The sequence below is a fragment of the Cotesia typhae genome, unplaced genomic scaffold, assembly GCF_013202065.1.
Source record: "Cotesia typhae breed Kobodo isofemale line unplaced genomic scaffold, CoteBio_Ctyphae contig_44, whole genome shotgun sequence".
Lineage (NCBI taxonomy): Eukaryota > Metazoa > Arthropoda > Insecta > Hymenoptera > Braconidae > Cotesia > Cotesia typhae.
Window position 1 is genome coordinate 1277245 of NW_027423753.1, and position 20145 is coordinate 1297389.

Sequence of the window (20145 nt, forward strand, 5' to 3'; positions counted from 1 at the left end):
GCTGTTAATTTTACAATAATTTAATTTTAAGAAAAGAAGAAATCAAAATTTATAAAAATTTTTATAATGATTAAATTCTTAAAAATTTTATAATATTCATATTTATTTCTTCTTTAAAAAATTTAATTAAAAATTTCTATAAAAATAAAATATTAAAAATTTTTTTTTATGACTAAATTATTAAATATTCATATCTATTTCTTCTTTAAAAAATTTAATTAAAATTTTTTATCAATTTAGTAACAAGTACTTTTTTTTTTTTTTTTTTTTCAAGGAAGTATAATGTAATAATTTATTTAATAAAATGACAATGACTTTCATCATAAAATAGTTGATTAATATCCTTTTTTTTTCCAACAGATCAAAAGACCGAACAAAAAAATGACAATAACATAGACAAAGATGAGTGTTAGCTGGAGTGTTGGGCGATTAAGTAAATCTCGGTAGCAGACCATGACGTTGGGACAAAACTGATAGCCTCAGGTGGTACCAGAGAGCTTGGAGAAAGAGAGGAGCTCGTCAAAATTATAAAAGAGTGATCAAGCCTTGGCGAAGGGGCAGTTGCTTACAAGTTTGCCGCAAAGCAACAGCGTTTGGGGTACGTGTGTTTTCAAAATTATTACACTTTTATACTAATTAAAAAAAAAAAAAATTAAAAAAAGTGATTATTTTTTGTGAAGCTAACTTTTAAAAAATTAAAATTAGTGTGTGACAAATTATTTCACTGCATTTTTAAAATAAAAGTGTCATTTTAAAGTAATAAAAATTTTAATTCAAACATTTAATTAATTAATTTTGATGAAATTATTTTATTCCATGCAGTGAGATAATTTAAACCATAATAATAATTACTGTAAATGTAATTTCATAATATATAATTATTCTAACGCATAATATTATACAACTAATTTTTTAATAAATGCAAGTTGTTCTTTGTCTATTTCCCCGCGGAGCAATTATGTATGTAAAAAATTTTATAAATATTTTAATTTAAATTTTATAAAAATTTTTAATTAAATTTTCTAATAAAAAAAAAAAAATTACCTTATATTAATTAAGTTAGATAATTAATTGCTTCGACAGTTGTAGCTTTCCACGCGGAAAACATTTATCGAAGCGATTCCATTTTTTATTAACGTTTAACTTTTTACTTAGCAATCATTGACCATATATATAAATTATTTTTTCTATATATATATTATTATTATTATTATTATTATTATTATTAAAAAAAAAAAAAAAAAAAAAAAAAAAAAAAAAAAAAAAAAAAAACCACTAGATCACTAATAATATACGTCAATACTATTCTTAAGGAGAGCGCATTACAATTCAAATTCGTTAATGCGTGTCGGGGTCAAGTTACCCTCAACCTGCTCATCAGTTAAATATTAATACACTTTACTAATATTCCGCATTTATCAGGTGTCATCTTAAAACTTGAGCCCTCTTGAATACAAATTGCTGACGAATAATGCAATATAAGCATTACCAGTTGAACTTGATGGTTTCATCATTTTATTTATTTGTCAAGGATAGTTTTTCTAATTAACATTTATTCTGTACTAGTAAAAAGCCGCTGGAGATAGTTTTTGCGGCATTCAAATTTCATCCCAAGGATAACCAGAATTTATTTATTTTTTTTTAAACTTGTTATTCTTCCAAGAATTTAGTTTTCTTCTTTTGTTTGTTTGTTTTTTTTAATTGCCTGAAAAATTTAATTTCCTATTATGACTTAATAATTAACAACAAATAACAATAAATTACTTGCAATAAAAATTTATAAACTTACAAATATTGTTTAACAATAATAATAAATTTTGTAAAAAATTATAAATTTTAAATTCCGTTCAAAAATTTTTAATATTTTCTATCAAATAAATTTTAAATCCAACTTTTGAATTATTAAAAAATTTTTTCGCTGCCAAAAAGAGACTTTAATGAATAATAAAGCAACCCGGAAGAAAAGGTAAACATGACCTATATAAAACAAGTGTGATTAGCTGAAATGAGTTATTAACAACTATCTAATTTAATTAAAAAAGTAGTTATTAAAGTAATATCAATAGTTTATATCTCTCGTAAGAGTAAAAACCAAAGGCCTAGTGACTCAGAGAAGAAAGATGGGTGAACAACCCATACTTGATATCCACTCGACATATAATCGTTATATAACTGGAGAAAGTTATTACGAAAGAGCTAATACGAGTTAAACCGTTTATTTCTTCCACATCTCCATCTCTACCTCCATGCAGCATAACATTACTCCGGAGCGAGATATTACGCGTACATTATATTATCCATTGCATGTTATATCATTCGATTCTGTAAATATTACGTTAGATTATTACAAGTTATTATTTTTTAATTTCTTTCAAGGTTTTCCTTTCTTTGCGGACGTAATTTGATGTAATATTTGATATGTAACACTTCGCTTATCTTCTTCGGTCAGTCTGTAAAATATAAAATATAATGTATAAATTTTTTATGTATATTTATAATATTAATTAGACACCTACCAGAAAGGATAAAAAAATTTTTCGAGGTCACATTGACCCAGGGAAAGTGAAAGTGAGCAGTTGGTCCGGCGACGTTGACCTACATCACTTTCTTTGTTTCCTTGACATAACATATAACATCTAGACATATATATATATATATATATATATATATATATATATATATATATATATATATATATATATATATATATATATATATATATATATATATATAATGAAAAAGGAATCAATTGTAGATGGTTATAAGCTACTTACTTTTTTTTTTATCGGCATGAAAGTAAATAATCTATATTATTTAAAGAGATTCCCATTCTTTATAGTCACTCATCAAGATAAATGTCTAATTCCTTTGTTTGCATTTCAGTTAACTAGATTCCATTAAATCTCGTTCATTTCTTGATTAAAAATGGGTTTCGGAGAAGGTATCAAATGGGTTACTGAGCCAGATACTTACGTTTGCAAACTGTCTAAAGAAACTCAAGAAGTCGCCAAGGAGGAATTGAGGGAAGATGAATCAAGACGCAACACTGCTCTGGAACAAATGCGTGATTATATTATGCGGAATGAGCGCATTGAAAATTGCCGTCTTGGTGAGTTTGTAAACAGAAAAAAAAAATCATTAATTTAATTTTTAATTTTTAATATATTTCTATGATATTAAAATTAGCAGACATTTTCAAATTTTCTAAATGTCAAATATTTTCTTTAATAAAAAAATTATAAAAATTTTTAGACGGCTAATTTAATTTCAATTAAGTATATTTCTTATTGTAAATAAATAAATAAAAAAAAATTATTACTTCCAGATGCTCAATTTCTTCTTAGATTTTTGAGAGTTAAAAAATTCAGCGTACCAATGTCTCAGGAAGCTGTAGAAAGATATTTATTACTGAGGCAAGTTTATCACCCAGCTTTTAATAACTTGGATATCAACGAGCCTAATATGGATGAGTTGCTGTCACTTGGGTACGTTTTTAGTTGACATTTCTTCTTATACAAATAATTGATTATTTCAATTTCACTTTTAAGGTACATTTTTGCTGCACCGGGCCGTGATGCAAATGGCCGCCGGGTTATTATTACCAGACCTGGTAAAATCATTGTCATATAAATTTTTTTTAATTTTAATTGAATATTTGTGCTTAAATAATTGTTTTTCCAGGAGTTTTTGATCCATACAAATATACCAACGTTGACATGTGCAAAATCCACGGAATTGCTTATGAAACATTAATGGAGGACGAAGAAAATCAAGTGCGTGGATTTTCACACTTCGCAGATGGCGCTGGAGTTGGATTCCCGCATATTACTTTGTTTACACCGCGTGAAGCTGTTCGCATTGTTAAAAATGGCGAAGTAAGTGTCACTTTTAATTAAATTTCGGTATTATTTATTTAATTTAATAGTAAAATTAATTATAAATACATTGATAAATTAAAATCATTGAGTATTATGTAAATAAAGAGATGTCAGATCTTTCACTTTTGTTTGTTACGTTGTTGGTTAATCAGCTCACCAAGGACACTCACATAATCCATGAATATGTTACACAAATTAATAAAAAAAACCGGTTTCAATATCCGGGCTTGAGATTATTCAGTGATAAAATTTCGGATTGTTAGGAAACGGAATTTATTAGTTAGATATTTAGAAGTTGGACAAATAAAAAGGTGAAAGTCAATGGAGTAATTTTTTATTTTATTTTATTGCAGCGCACTATTCCAATGAGGCACAAAGTGGTCGTCGGAATAAATGTCCCGAAAAAACTGCAGTACGTCCTTGATTTTGGGATGTCCCTGGTGTCTGACAAGATTAAGAAGCGCGTGACTTTGTACGAAAATTTGGAAGAAGCTATCGCCAAGGGAATGGACACCAGCATGTTGCCGAAAGAATATGGCGGTAAAATGCCCATGAAAGAGATGATTGGTAAGTCTTTTTATTTCATTAGATTGAGCAATTGATTGCTCTGAAATTGAAATAAAATTCTGTTGAAATTTTTTAGTTAAATAAATTTAATTATTTATCTGTTTTATCTTGATTAGAACTTTGGAGAAAGGAAGTTTTAGAAGCACGACCAATTCTATTGAGAAATGACAAAATGAAAGTACGTATTAATATGTACTCGGAAAAAGCACGCGAAGGAGCTGTTTCGGCTTTGAAACAAGGCTTGGGCTGCGGCGATTTGAATTCCGGTGACTCAACGATACACGGGCTCAGTGGATCTTTTAGAAAATTAGAAGTTGATTGATTTTATTTATTAGTTTTTTTTTTTTTTTTTTTTAAATTAAATTATTTTTAATTTCGATTAGGAAGGTTTTTAATTTAAAAATTTTTTTTTCTTCGTGAAGAAATAGGTTTCAAAGTTTCTCAAAAAATTATTTTAAATAAGGTGATGTTTAGTTTTAGTTATAAATATTTCATTTATTTTATTAAATAATTAAAAAAATAAACTAAAATTAGCCGACATTTTTTTTTAATAATTAAATTTCAAATACTTGAAAAAAATTGAACTATAATTTTTCATCTACAAGTTAAAATTTTTTAAATAAAAAATTTATTAAAATTTTCACGTGTCGGCTAATTTAATTTTAATAAAAAAAGTTGAAATAATTTACTAGTTTTCAGAAAAAACTTGCACAAGATTTTTTTTTTAAATTCCACTAGAATTTTGTAGAGTTTGTAATTTTGAATTATAAAAATAATAATAATAATAATAATAATAATATCAGACATAATAATTATTATTATGATCCTATTTTGTCCACATTCCTGATAATTATGAATGATAATTTTTACAATGTTATAAAAATAAAATTAATTATAATTTATTTACAATAAGGCTAACAATGGCCTAATCGGCTTAGACATATTATTTAAGGCTTAGATTTTATTAAGAACTATCCTCTGAATCAGTAGTGTCCCAACCGTTGTGAATTTTTCCTTGATCTCTAGATTTTCTTCTTATATCTTCTTTAAATTTCTTCTCCAATTTATTTTCCTTCAACTCTCCATTTTCTTTATCCTTATCACAGCGTTTCTTCTTTTTAGAAGAATATTCATGCCTAGATTGGGAAGAATGTCTCCTAGATTTCTTCTTATCCCTCCTGGAACTCCTACCCTTAGAATGTCTTTCAGACCTGGAGCCTGGAGTTTCAGACCGCCGCCTAGATTTCAGTCTCTCCTTTTCTTCCTTCAAGTTAATAGCTTCCACATCGACTTCCGGAGACTCAGACCATCGCCAGTTGCGATGAGTGTCTTCTCTTCTCCTGGATTCTTCCAGGAGATCCATCCTGTCTCTGCGGCTGCTGGTGGACTCCCTGTCGACCCTAATAGGGCGCCAAGGCGGACTCTTGATCTCGTACTCGTCTCCGGGGTTCATAAAAGCGTGGATAAAATTGCAAGCCCGACCCTTGGGGCAGTGGAACATCCCGCAGATGGCGTTCCTCCAGGAGGCAATATTAGCAAACTCGCAATTAATTTGCCTTCCAGCGTACCAGCGACTCCGGAGCTTCCTCCAGGCTCTGGCAGCTTCGCGCTCAGTCTCGTACTCGACGTACAAATTTCCTCTGAGGTGGATGTCGCTGTTGAAGCAACACTTGAGCGTCCTGATCCTACCGAAGCTCTCCAACTCAGGCACTACGTCCTTGTAAAAGTCTCTAAAGTGCTTGCGCGTTTCCGAAGACTCAAACTCCAGTCCCACATCGGTGTCATACTCATTGGAATTTTTTTCCAGCGAAAAGTGCGAGTAGAAGCCCGGAATCAGGATCACTTTGGTCAGGGATTTTCTTTGGTGGTTCCTGGAACACGCGTCGCCATATTTGCAAGCTCCAGTTTTGGTGAAGAACACGCACGGCTCCTTTGTTGGGTGCGTGTCGCTAGTTAACCTCAAATATTCAGGAGTTCTCGCTCCAGTGTCTATGTAATCATTTATTTCTTTTTCTAATTGGACTTGCCTGTTAATTTCCTCGTCCTGCAGCCGCTTTATTTCTTCACGCTTCTTTTTTAGTGCTTCTTGCTTTTCTTCAAATTCTTTTCTTATTATTTCTTCTTGGCGCTGCTGTTCCGCTCGGGCGCGTGCTTTGCGCTCTTGAGATTCTTGCCATTCTTTTTGAGCTCTAACCTAAAATTTTATTTAGAATAATTAGTTAATAAAACACTAATAATAATTAATCATTTTTAGCATTTCAATTATTAAGAAAAAAATTTTATAAAATAAAAAAAAATTAAATTCAAGTCAGCTGATAGCTGACAATTTATTATTTTTTATAATAAATTAATTACAATAAAAAAATACTTAAAAAATTTTCCACTAATAAAATTTGTTCCAAAAAATTGCATTTTTTATTTATTTTTTTTTTTTAATTTTTAAATGTCAATTTTTTTTGCCATAATTTATTTGTTAAAAAATTCTAAAAATAATCAAATCTGCTAAATTAATTTTTAATCCTCAAAGAAGAAACTAAAACTAACCTCATTTTCCAGCCATTGCTTCTCTTGTTCCGCCAACTCCTCCGCTTCCTTTCTCTCTTTCTCCTCTTGCAACAATTTCTGTTTAAGAAGCCAGTTCAAATATCCCGCGCTTCTCTCGAGCGCCACCTGCAGCTGTTTCTCCTCGGCATCTCTCAGCTGAGCGGTTTTCCGTCTCACCCGTTTACGTCGTTCTTTTTTAACAATCTTTCTCCATTCCTTATGACGCAATTTAACTTTTTCACAATTATATTCTTCCATAACACATCATTTATTATTATCACTCGTTATTATTTATAAAAAGTAAATAACAAACTTTTAACCAAGTTAATTTACCACCCATAACAACATTTCGTGGCTCATGTGCTTTTATGACAGCCATCTTTTTTTTATTCCGGTCTTCGGTTCTTTTTTTATTTCTTCCCAGCCGGTATTACAGATTTTAAACAATAACCAAAAAATTTAATCAACATTTTTACATTTCTTCTTTAATGTTTTTTTAAAATTAATTTTTATTTTTATTTTTTAATCTAAAAGTGATTAAAAAAAAAAAATGTTTTTAATTATTAATAAATAATTTTATAAATTATTTCAGGTGAAGAAATGATGAAGAAAATTTTAAAAGACCAAGAAAATAAATTACCAAAAGTGAAATGTAAGTAAAATAATTGTTAATTATTAAAATCACTGATGAAAATTAAATTAGCCGACGTTTAAAAATTTTTAGAATTTTTTTTTTTACTAAAAAAATAAAATTGACATTTATAAATTTTAAATAACTATAAATGCAATTTTTTAAAAATAATTTTCAATGTCTGCCAACTTCAGTGTCATTTGTTTTATTTTTTTTATTAAATAAATTTGCTTCAAAAAATTGCATTCTTTACTTATTCAATTTTTTAGATGTCAATTTTTTTTGCCATAATTTGTTTTTATTAAAAATTTTTTAAAATGTTCTAATTTAATAATTAAAAAAAATTTTTTTTAATTAAAAACTTTGGCTAACTTTAGTGTTACAAGTCACTGGCCTACTTTTGACAGCTCATGGTCAAGATCAAGGTATGAGTATATAAACCAGTAGAAATGGAAGGAAGAAAATACATATTAAAGAAATAGGTGGAAGAGAGGGAAAAAGAATCCTCTGTAATGAATCCACGTCAGGCATATTCCCGTTATTTCTCAGGTACTGACGTGTGTTTACGGTTGCAACTTACCTGTGCTGTTGTTTAACGGATGCCTAGCCATTAGTGAAGTAACAAGAGGTGAGATACAGTTTACTACTCTCCTTATATACTATATCTATGTATATATAATCACCTGAGTGTGCATTTGACATAAAACATTTGGTCTAACAAATACTACTTACAATAGTTTTAATGCAGTTTAAAAATGCCGACTTAACATACTCGTGACTACGTGTCATTTTTCTCAGTGACAAAACTACGTTTCAGTGTGTCAAAAATATTTAAAGACCTTTCCAAGGTCACGGAACTGAAAAATAAATTTTATTAATTAAAAATTTATGTGAAAATTAAAATTGAAAATTTTTTTTATTAAAAAATACTGACTTGGTGTAATTTAATTATTTTTATTTCAGTTTATCAGTTAAAATGGAGCTGACAAACGGAACAAAGGAGACCACAAACAAAGTACATTCAAACGGAACTATTATACCGGAAAAAAAATTAAAATCAAAATTCTGGGCCTACTTCTGGTGGGTGTTTGGCGGGATTTTTGGAGCACACCACCTGTACCTTGGCCGTGACGCTCATGCTTTTATTTGGTTAACGACTCTAGGAGGGTACTTTGGAATCGGTTGGTTAAGAGATTTGCTAAGAATTTCTACCTACGTCGATGACGTTAATAATCATCCGCATTTTGTGGAAAGCTTCAAGCTTTCAGTCAGGCACAATAGAAAGGTAATTAATTTATAGTTAAATTAAAACAGTTCTAAGGACGTTTAAATTAGCTGTTAAAATTAAATTGGCTTTATCTAGAAAATTATTTTTAATAAATTCCATTAAAAATTTTTTAGAGCTTCTAAACATGGAATTTTTTTAATATTTTATTTGTTAAAAAATTTCTAAAAATTATCTAAATTTTGCTTTTTTAAATAATAACTTTTGTAAAATTGCACTGTACTTTTTTAACTACTGACGGCTTTAAAAATATAAGCTCATCCCGGCGTTACACTCATCAAGAGCTTTCATTTGAGTACCCACATGCATTTTTAATATATTTTTCATATATACATATATGTAATATATATATATATATATATATATATATATATATATATATATATATATATATATATATATATATATATATATATATATATAAATATATAAAATATATGAAAAATTGATGTGGGTATTCAAATGAAAGGTCTTGACAAGTGTAACATCGAGATGAGCTTATATCAATAATTCATGACAATCCTGGAGACAAAATCCTACTTTTTCTCTTAATAATATAAATTTATTTCCAAACTCCAATAAAAAAAATTTTTTTTTCCAGCCAACGTTTTCGACTGTAAGATTTATTGGTGCTTTGATAGTCGGATACTTCTGGGGCTTGTTACTCTGGTCAGCAATTCCTCAGGATGAAATTCACGGGTACAATTTACGGCCTCTGATGATCTTTGTGCCTCTAGCAGTCGCTCTAGGTAAATTTTCAACAAGATATTAAATAATATAAATTTTAACCAATTTACTTAGCAATTAAGTTATTGTTATCTCTTACGATAACGATAAATATTCATTAGTTATAATTTATGATACCTACATGCATGCACTATTTGCTCTGATGAGTAACGAGTAATTAAAAATAACAATTGCAGGTGTGTGGGTGATAGGAAACATCGGTAGAGAGCAAGGGTCTCTCTGGCTGACTCTGGCGTGCTCGTACCTGATGTACCCGACACTCTACTACATCGGCGATGACAGTACCTGGTTGAGTTTGATGGTCGTTGTAGACGCTCTGGTCTTCGACACTTTCAGCAAACAATGGAGACTCAAGCCTCGGGAAAAAAAATCGGTGGGAAAACGGGTCATTACATTTTCTCTGGCTCTTGCGTTGTACTTGGCGCTTTGGACGAGCTACTTCTACTTCAATGCTGTTGTTACTGACAGCGAAGGGGAAGAAATTAAATTATCTGAGGCTGTTAAACATTTTTTTACTTCTCCGATGTGGTTGGATTTAAAAGTAAGTTTATTAAATAATTAATTTTGTTAAATTGCACTATAGTTTTTTAAATATTAACGTTTTTAAAAATATAAGCACATATCGGTGTTACACTCATCAAGAGCTTTCATTTGAGTACCCACATGCATTTTTTATATATTATATATATATATAAATATATAAAATATATGAAAAATTGATGTGGGTAGTCAAATGAAAGGTCTCGACGAGTGTGATGTCGGGATGAGCTTATATCTTTAAAAATGTCAATAGTTCTCAAGATACAAACTTAATTATGTATCCTGGACACAAAATTTTTTTTATTCATGACACTTACTAATTTTTATTCCTGAATTAATAAAATATAAATTAAAATTGTCGGTTTCAGACAACTCTATGGGCTACATGGGAGCAAGTGAAGAATCAAGGATTCTGGGCAACATGGCAACAGTTAGTAGACATGTCAGATTTACGTGGAGAAATGAACGCTTACAAAGTATGTATAAAATAATTTATTATAAATATTTATAATCTATAATTTCAAAACTCCATGTAAATATATATATATATATATATATATATATATATATATATATATTCTCATACTTATACATAATTGTCTTAGGTTTTAGAACTTTCTCAAACAGCGTCAGAAAGTGAGATCACATCTAAATGGCGAATGTTATCCAAAGAACATCATCCCGACAAAGTAAAGGGTTCTGCGGAAGAGCGTAAGGCCGCGCAAAATCGATTCATGGAAATTCAAGAGGCTTACGAAATTCTCTCGAGCAAAAAGAATCGACGGCAACGTAAAAATCGTCGGAACGGATGATTTTAATAATATAGTCTTTCCATTAAATCAATAGTCTTCAATCAATGACTCTGCGCTTTGCGCACTACAAAATTATTTTTTTATCATAATTATTTTAAATAGACTTATAATATTGTAAATTTATTATTATTTAAATTTTAAATATAGTTTATAATTTATATTTAAAAATAAAATTACTAAATTTTTTTTTTCGCGGCGTTGAAAAAATTTTAGAGTTAAATTAAATATTAAATATTAAGTTTTATCATAAATTTTGATTTGATATTTTTATATTTTTTTAATAACTAAAAATAATAAGATTGTAAATATTTACAGCGCGGCTCTGAGTAATTTCGTTGGTCAGTCGTGAGTCTGAGAAAATATTGTGAAAGAGTCTTTTTTACACACCGGGAGTCGTGTATTAAAATCACTTTTATAGTGATTACTTTTATTTAAAAATAACCGCTTATTTACGTCTTACGTCTTACGTCTTACCTTCGCCCGCCCACGAGCAAGTATATCTGGAATACTTATATTTTTATCGCTCAATACTGGTGCTCCGTCAATTCCACAGCAGTTAATGGCAAGTAAAGAGCTCCTTAGACGCTACTTGGTTTTCTTCTTCGTACGGGCTGGTTTCTTCGAGCCATCTAGTTTGTCTCCGTAGTTCAGCTCGCACTTGTCCAGGATCTCCAACGGCGCGACTAAAGTCACTCTGAAAGTCAATCAGATTTTTATTAAAAAAAAATTTCTTTATAAAAAAATTATTTTGCAGATATTTGATAATTTTTTGTAAAAAAAATTAATAATGTTATTTTTTTTAAAATAATTTTTAGAATAAATTTATTTGTTAAATAAAATTAAAAAATTGTTAAATAATTGCTAATTTTAATTTTATAAAAAAATAAAAATTAATTTATCAAATATTTTAAAATTTAAATAAATTTTTAAATTAATAAATTATGGAAAAAAAAAATTGACTTGTAAAAATTAAAAAAAATTAAAAATACTTTTTTTTAAAATAAATTTGTTTGTTAAAAAAATTTTAAATTGTCAAATAACTGCAAATTTAAATTAAAAAAAAAAAAAAAATAAATGCCAAATCTCTACCTCAGCTGGGGAATATTAAGTGGCTTAATAAAATTTTTAACAGGCGTGTCTCCAGGTTTGGGAAGAGCAGGCGAGCTGGCACAGAGCGCAGCATTGGTGAGCTGAGACACCAAGGAGAAGCTTTTGTCAGACCCAACACTGCGAAAGACTCGCTTAAGCTTCGATTTGAACCCGGATGACGCAACCGGAACCGGCAGAACCTGCAAATAATTCAGTTTAATGTCAGGATTAACGACCGGAAAGGTTCAAGGGTACCTTTCCTTGGAGGACCTTCGCCGCGAGCTCGGGCTCGCTTCCCCAGCGGCAGGAAGTCTTTTCCATCAATCGATGCCTCGTGAAGCGCTCGATTACGTCAGCACACACATGCCGGCCGCAAAATCGCGCCCATTGCTCCGCTTTATATCCTCGGCCGTGGTCTCGCAGGGTTGGATTAGCTCCTAATTAAATTAACAATTATTATTTAAATTAAAAAAATTTTTTACTATTTAAAATTTATTTTATTTTAATTTCAATTTTAATTAAATAAAAACCTGCAAAGAGAAGAACTTTGGCGCACTTGGTCCGTCCTTGCAGCGCGGCTTTCATTAGCGGAGTGAAGCCTAAAATATTTCTTGAGTCTAATTGAATGTTTGTACATTTTTGAAATAAAATATTTAGACACTCTGCTTGTCCTAAAAATAAGAAAATAAATTATGAATTAATTTAATTAATATAAAATAAATAAATAAATATTAAATTAATCAATTTAGGAATTTTTTAATAAAAAAAAAAAAAAAATTGTAAAATTAATTAATTTAAAAATTATTTAAGGAAAAAAAAATTTTTAAATTCATTTACCAGCTTGAGCAGCGAAATGAAGTGGAGTGTTTCCTTCGTTGTCTGGAATATCAACGTCTGCTCCAGGAAAATTGAGAACCATTTCTAATAATTCTCCGGCACCATTACCAGCCATATAACTTATTGCAGTCTGTAATAATAATTAAATAAAAATTTTAGTGTGTGAATACACTAATTGTAATTATATAATAATATATAGGGCCTCTATTAAGTATTATATTTTTTTTAATGATATAATTCTTCTGGGGTTTATCTTCCGGTCATATTTAATCTGGATTTTCTGAATACTCATACAAAGTATTGAGTATTATATCATTATTAATTAATTTTTTTTTTTTTTTATTAAATAATTTTTTAAGAAATATAAGATGTATAAATTTCTGGTCTGATGTGAGAAAAATTTTTAATTGAAAAAAATTAGTGAAGAAATAGAAATTGTTAGATTTAATTTAATATTTCAAATTTAAATAATCCAAATTGGGCGAATAAAATTTATCGACTATTTTTCCAAATAGATCTGCGACATCGGGGTTAGTGAAGTTGCTTTACAGTTTACGGAATTGTACGGTCAAGGTCTTCAACATTCCGTAAGATCTTGGTTTTATTTAAATAAACACAAAGTAAAACTTTAACGACACAAGGAGTTGAGTAAAGATCGTTAATAGAAGCATAACAATTATAATCTAACAGCAAATATGTGGTATTTAAATAAAAAGTTTTTAAATGAAACCGACGATTGTTTTTACAACAATCCGATTGTTTTGAGTAAACTTATTATACCATAGTTTTTTTTTTCTTTATTATTTAGCTCAGAATAATATTAAAAGTGTTTTTATAATCAGCGGTATTTAAACGTCTGGCGTTTGACCATGTGTACAATGTCATGATTTAAATTTTCCAGTCTGAGTAATTATTACTAGAGAATAATATACAAATATTTATAGAAGAAGAAATCTATAAATATATCTTCACTCTAATAGTTAAATAATAATAATAATAATAATAATAATAATAATAATAATAATAATAATAATAATAATAATAATAATAATAATAATAATAATAATAATAAATGTTGATTTAATTTTTAACAGAGATTTAAATTTGATCTATCTATCATTTCTTCACAAGTCAAGGAAAAAAAGTAACAGCTCGTGAAATTGATCGCGTGACGCTTACAACACTACTAGTTACAGGGGAAACTATAATAATTTACGTATCGATTTCTACTTGATAATACATACACACGCGAGGATTAATAAAAATCTTCAATTGCCTTTTGACTTTTCCCAAACATAATCTATATCTATATCTATACCCATATTTACTTTAGCTAATTGATTGTCAATAATTACCCGACCACTCGTGTCAGTTAGATTCACATCAATGGGCTCCAAATTGGATCTCTGGATCCTTGAAATAATATCACTGAGCGCTAGTTCATCGGCTTCGCGAGCCGCTTTTAACAGCAACTGATTCATATTTTCTCGGCTAATTTCCAGCTTCTTTAACGGCAATTCCAAGTTTTTAATATCTAAAAAAATATTTTTATTTTAGTACAAAAAAAAAAAAAAAAAAAAATAATTATAAAAAAATTTTGTTTACCTCTTAGAACACCTTTGTGATAAACTTTGGCTTCATGAACAGCTGGTTTACGCGTACGCAGTCGTTTAGCCACGAAGCTCGTATCAGAGCTAAAAGACACTGACTTCTTAACTGCTCTTGGATTATTATTATTAAAATGAATCCTCGAGTCTTTTTTAACATCAGCGCTACTCAAATTTTGATAACTGCTCGCTTTGATAACTCCGGTCTTTTTAAGAGCTCTGATAACTTCTTTATCCCCGGGTTTGTAAACCAGCGTCGTAGATTTCTTCAGTATTCCATCGGTGGGTATTTTGCCAGGTGGAATCGCTCCCAATCCTGCAACAGTTGTAGTTGTACAACTAAATAACGTCAGTGGTATCAATGACGCCCAGCCCTGACCCAACTAAATATACTCCTGGCGTCAACATTCAGGAAATAACACGTTTTCAGTGTTTGACTTGGCAGTACCTCCAAATTTCAAAAATTAACAACTAAAACTAACCATCCAATTATAATTATTAAGTCATTGACTTGCCTTCTTTAACGGATTTATTCTTGAGGCTCCGCGACCTAGAACTTGATTTATCTTCGGCCCTTCGTTCCCAATTGCTGGAAGACTTTTGGTTTATTCTTCCTTTGGTGTCTTCTCGCCCGTTTACCAGCAACTCGTTCGGATGAGTTTTTCGACGTGAAGAGTAGGAAGAAATCGGAAAACAATCCTTGGAGGTTTCGCGGATCGCGAAGAAGCCACGAGACGCGACGATGTAGTCTGGAAGGTTACACGAAGATGATGAAGACTTGCTGGGGCGTTTGGTCTTGTGTTCTTCAATTATACGATGAACTTTCTGGAATTTTTAGGTCAGTAATATTTAATATCATTAATTCAATTTATCAAAATTAATCAATCATTTTTGGAAAAGAAGAATATACACTGGCAAAAAATTAAAAGAAGAAATCTTTGATCATGTTAAATTTATTCAAAGAAGAAATAAAAAAAAATTAACTTGAATAAAAAGAAGAAATATTTATCAAAAATTTATTCAAGCCGAGAAAAAATTTTTGATGAAAAAAAACATTACATACATTGATAAAAAAATTAATTTGAATGAAAAGAAGAAATCTTAAAATTTACTTAAAGAAGAAATGTTTAACCTCTGAACTTTTTTATCAGTATTAAAGCAAGAATTTATTAAAGATGCAGTCGTTGATGGTGAAGACTAAACTGGTGTTATCACAAAAGTAATAGCAAGTGGTTGGACTTGTATTAGACTTACACTTAAGCTTACTCTGGTTGACTGACGTGACTCGACAAGTAGAGAGTCAAAAGTCTATCGTACGATGTAATGTAAAGAGCAGTATAATGATAATATTATATCAAGTAGAGGCAAGTTGTAAGTGTACGAATAGACTTATGAGACAGAGGATCTACGTATAAGTGTAAGTACGTTAACTTTAGCTTGGCTTTACTAAACTTTATATTAATACAGTTTACATATTACTATTGCATTGCATTTAGTTAGATAGAACTTACTTGATGAGTGGTGGGCTCGACATAAGTGGGGAGTCTTTGACCACTTCTGGCCGGGACGTTGATGATGCTCTCCCGATGGTGCGTTAAGCCAGATACTGAACTCCATCTTCGTCCGGTCGTCGTACTTGTTTCCATCATTGAATTCTGCTGACGACAAACAATTCATGGTCATTTTATTCATTTTAGTCATTTTAGTCATTTTAGTCATTTTATCTACACTTACTTCTATATATTATATATCTAAGCAATATATTATTTATCTATTGTATTCTGCTGCCGTGGATAAATCACGTTTAGTTATTGTCAAGGAATTATTTAAATTACCAGTGTAATGAGTAATAACTGGGTGATCAATTGCTGGGTATTCTCATGACAGGATCTATCTTGTAGTTTCGCAAACTCTGATTTCTGATGTGTCATTTTGTCAAGTAAGTATTTTTATTTTATTTTTTTTTTGCTTCAAGTGGATTTTTTGATTATTTTTTTTTTTTAGCTCAAGATTAGATTATTTTAATAGTGGAGCAGAGTAATGAGAATTATTTGATTAATAATCATAAGGATGATAAGTTGAGAATGTTTTTTAAATTCGATATTCATTGGGGTACTTTTTTTTCGTGAAAAAAATAAGCTAAGTTTAGAATATCGATACGGAGTAAACTTAAATTTAATACGAAATCATGTAAAGCTGAGAAGAATAACAAACTTTCAATTTCTTCAACAAAAACATGTTCCTAGAAAATTCGTGAATTATGTATGATGACAGCTGATGATTTTCAAAATTTTTTTTTACTAATTAATTACAGCAATTATTTATTTAAATTATTTTTTCTTTAAATTTCTTTTTATGACAATAAAGTTGATAGACATTACAAATTTTTTTAGAATTTTATATTAATTCAATTTTTATAAAAAAAATTTTTTTTTTAAATTTCACATGTAAAAATTAATAAAAATTTTTTTATTGCAATTAATTCGTTAAAAAAATTTTTAAAATTGACAGCTGATGGCTAATTTTAATGAAAATAAATTTTGCAGAGGTTTGATAATTTTTTTTAACAAATAAATTATGGCAAAAATAAATTAGGAAAAAAAATTGACATTTAAAAATTTTTAAAAATTAAAAATTCATTTTTGGATCTAATTTTTTTAAATAAATTTTTATGATCATTGTTTTGGTCTTTTCGAAGTTCAAATAAAATAATATCAAAATTAAAAAATTATAATTATTATTTTTATCTAAAAATTTTTAGAATTTTTTTTTTATTAAAAAATTATTTAAAAAAAAATTAAAGAAAAAATTTTTAAAATTACATGTGCAATTTTTTAAAAATACTTTTTTGTTCTAATTTAATTATTAAAAAAAAAATTTTTAAAGTCGGCTAACTTTATTATTAAATTTAATATAAAAATAAAAATTATCCTGAACAATTAAAAAAAAATATTTTTGAGGGTAATCAGAAGAAAGAGGTCAAGAGTTTCTCGTTCGGATGTATAAATTACTTCACGGAAATGTTTGATGATTAGATACCGTGCGTGATTAACCCGACGTTGATTGAGCAAGGTGAAGGGTTGAAGCAGCATTGGAACGTGTCAGTAAATTTAATTACACTCTTTAAAAACATGTCATGTCAGTAATAAGCAGTAGACAGTAAGCGTGTAATTTTTATTAATCTGAATCTGAAATAGCCTTTTGTTGACGCTATTAATTAAATATTATTTTTTCTTCAGCCGTACTTGTGTGTAAACATTGAAAACTGGGAGCAGAGGCTTGACTTGTCTCCAGAGATTAAAGCGAGGGTGTAATGTGACAAGCCAAAGTGAAAGATAATACTCTCGAGTGGTGTATGCTCCCGAGTGTGTACATACATTTATGTATATTAAAAGTATACAGCCGAGTAAACTACCTTTCGTGCGAGCTTCCAAGGTCAAGCTTTATACTTGCAGATCAACTCCTTAAATTAATGCTAAATTTCCTTTTATTCAGGAGTTAATTATAGCCATCATCCATTTGGATTAATTATTAATAATTAATGTCTAGGTGCATTTATTATTTTTTTTTTAAATGTCACTATTTTTTATTTTAATTTTAGATTTTTAATTAGCCATTTTTTTTATTTCTTCACTTATTTATTTATTTTTTATTAATAAAATTATTACAAAATAAAAAAAAATTTTAATTTGTAAAAAACTTGAAAAACTACAAGTGCAATTTTTTAGTTATTATTTAATAAATATTATTTTTATTTATTAAATTAGAACTTAAAATTATTTTTAAAAAATTGAACTTATAGTTTTTTTAATTTTTTACAAATTACAATTTTTTTTAATAATTTTTTAAATAAAAAAAATTTTTAAATGGCTAATTTTTTATTTTTTTTATCAATTAAATTACAAGTAAAAAATTCCATGTATAATTTTTAAAAATTTTAACGTCTGAAATTTTTTTAAAAGAATTTTTTTAATACAAAAAAATTCTTCGGATAATTTGATTTTAATTTATTAATTTATTTTTTTTTTTTTTTTTCAGAGATTTCTCGAGAATAATTTTCAAATAAATAAATAAAAGCAAACAGCAAAAGCGAGTAGACCAAGATACGATTAAGATTACTTGCGACCTATTACTTATATTCTTATATATAAAGAACAAAATTTATCACCGCGTCGACTTTGCCGAGGATGTACACGTAGGCTTTTTAATCAAATGACAAAGAGAATAGATTAGAATAGATATATTGAGTTAAATAAAGCGAGCAAATGAAGGAGAGGGAAATACATATCGTCATTGGTCGCTTTATTTATAAATAACTAAAATCATCAGCGTAAAAATTTACGTAAATCTCACGATGATCACTAGTTTTCTCAACTCATTATTTTACAACTAAATATTTTATTTTTATTTTCAGATTGAGAAACTGTTTACCCTCGTGGTTAAAAATTATTATTGAGTAAATAATTTTATTTACCTGTTTTAAATTCTGGCAGTCGGAGACGCGGTTCAAAACCATCCCGTGGGTGTTTATCCTTCTGAGCTAAACCGTCTACTGGAAAAAAGTTTAAATTGTTGTAAACTATCCTCCGGATCACGCAAGCGCGGATTATGTCCAGGTGCGAGGCGGTGATACCTGCCTGGAACGTTATCTACACCTTTTTAGTGTGCTGCATTACTTGTGTGTGTGTTATTGCACTTGTAATCTGTGAAATCACTTAACAGATCTAGAAATCGATTGCTGAAAATTTTAAGAAAAAAATTACTGAATTTTTTTTTTATAAAAAAAAAAAAAAAAAAAAATTATTGGATTTTTTTTTAAATAAAAAAAAATGAATTTTTTTTTTAAACAAAAAAAAATTACTGGAGGTAAATTGAGGAAGAAAATTGAGAATTAATGTATGTCAAGGTTAAATTTAAAAACTAATTACAAAGTTTGTTTTAGTATTCAAAATTTTCAGTGGAAATTAAAAGTTTTATTTTACTCACTCAGGCTTAATTGATTCGCTACGTGCATCAAAAACTATCTTGTGATAGGACAGTATAGCTTAGTGTCGAGCTTTCTGTGTTCTATTTCGGCGTGTGCCCTCGAAAAATTTTTACGCGACACTGAATCGAAAAAAACAATGCGCCCCGGCTGTGAGACTGAAATACAAAAGTTGAAAAATAAATAACTGTCAACAATATTAGTATGACAACATTATTAAAAAAAAAAAAATGAAGTAATTAAATTAAATTAAATTAATTAAAAGCATTACTTTGAAATGAATGTTTTTTATTAACGGTAAGATACATCGAAGATAATCTAATCAACGACAGTAAATTTCATCTTTTAATTATTTATATTTAAAATTAACTATCAGCATATTTCTTCTTTCATTTATTTCTTCACAAGTATTTACAATGCCGAGTGTAAAATATAATTGAACAATAATTATTATTATATTTAAATGTCTTTGTTAATTATCTCGTTAATTTATTTATTTATTTATTTATTATTTATTAATAATAATTATTTGGCAACAATTAACAACAATTTCCACTGGTCTCTCTCTTTCCAATTTAATTATTATAATAATAAATAATAATTAATAATCATCAAGGAATTTTT

At 28.6% G+C, this 20145-nt stretch overlaps 4 protein-coding genes and 2 long non-coding RNA genes across 14 annotated transcripts; 3 read left to right on the forward strand and 3 right to left on the reverse strand.

Annotated features, from left to right (window-relative positions):
* The first annotated feature begins 441 nt into the window (after positions 1 to 441).
* Positions 442 to 4885, forward strand: LOC141529112 (alpha-tocopherol transfer protein-like). The gene is made up of 7 exons (XM_074245527.1): positions 442 to 598; positions 2884 to 3109; positions 3326 to 3485; positions 3549 to 3610; positions 3682 to 3875; positions 4232 to 4445; positions 4562 to 4885. Exons 2-7 carry the CDS (start codon positions 2926 to 2928, stop codon positions 4765 to 4767), a joined length of 1020 nt encoding a protein of 339 aa, XP_074101628.1. The 5' UTR covers positions 442 to 598; positions 2884 to 2925; the 3' UTR covers positions 4768 to 4885.
* On the reverse strand, positions 1234 to 2910 carry LOC141529114 (uncharacterized). Its single transcript, XR_012479523.1, has 2 exons — positions 2775 to 2910; positions 1234 to 2636 (listed from the first exon to the last, which is right to left on the reverse strand). It is a non-coding gene; the product is annotated as an uncharacterized LOC141529114 (long non-coding RNA).
* Positions 4768 to 7386, reverse strand: LOC141529110 (uncharacterized). Its single transcript, XM_074245525.1, has 2 exons — positions 6990 to 7386; positions 4768 to 6639 (listed from the first exon to the last, which is right to left on the reverse strand). Exons 1-2 carry the CDS (start codon positions 7245 to 7247, stop codon positions 5410 to 5412), a joined length of 1488 nt encoding a protein of 495 aa, XP_074101626.1. The 5' UTR covers positions 7248 to 7386; the 3' UTR covers positions 4768 to 5409.
* A 709-nt stretch (positions 7387 to 8095) lies between these two features.
* On the forward strand, positions 8096 to 11178 carry Wus (TM2 and DnaJ domain-containing protein wurst). Its single transcript, XM_074245526.1, has 6 exons — positions 8096 to 8248; positions 8584 to 8905; positions 9507 to 9654; positions 9829 to 10193; positions 10561 to 10668; positions 10798 to 11178. Exons 2-6 carry the CDS (start codon positions 8597 to 8599, stop codon positions 11002 to 11004), a joined length of 1137 nt encoding a protein of 378 aa, XP_074101627.1. The 5' UTR covers positions 8096 to 8248; positions 8584 to 8596; the 3' UTR covers positions 11005 to 11178.
* Positions 11179 to 11324: 146 nt separating this feature from the next.
* LOC141529109 (uncharacterized) lies at positions 11325 to 19600 on the reverse strand. Of its 2 annotated transcripts, none has more exons than XM_074245523.1 (10): positions 19012 to 19600; positions 16049 to 16192; positions 15053 to 15362; positions 14536 to 14853; positions 14286 to 14464; positions 12931 to 13060; positions 12624 to 12764; positions 12349 to 12530; positions 12094 to 12293; positions 11325 to 11698 (listed from the first exon to the last, which is right to left on the reverse strand). In XM_074245523.1, exons 1-10 carry the CDS (start codon positions 19051 to 19053, stop codon positions 11590 to 11592), a joined length of 1755 nt encoding a protein of 584 aa, XP_074101624.1. In that variant the 5' UTR covers positions 19054 to 19600; the 3' UTR covers positions 11325 to 11589. The 2 variants fall into 2 exon arrangements, with proteins under 2 accessions (XP_074101624.1, XP_074101623.1); XM_074245522.1 differs by having other exon boundaries at positions 16049 to 16195.
* LOC141529113 (uncharacterized) lies at positions 16202 to 19088 on the forward strand. Of its 8 annotated transcripts, none has more exons than XR_012479519.1 (6): positions 16202 to 16476; positions 16542 to 16799; positions 17507 to 17696; positions 17777 to 18086; positions 18576 to 18732; positions 18952 to 19088. It is a non-coding gene; the product is annotated as an uncharacterized LOC141529113 (long non-coding RNA). The 8 variants fall into 8 exon arrangements; XR_012479517.1 differs by having other exon boundaries at positions 18576 to 18879; positions 18952 to 19080; XR_012479522.1 differs by having other exon boundaries at positions 17507 to 17704; positions 18576 to 19022.
* Positions 19601 to 20145: the final 545 nt, after the last annotated feature.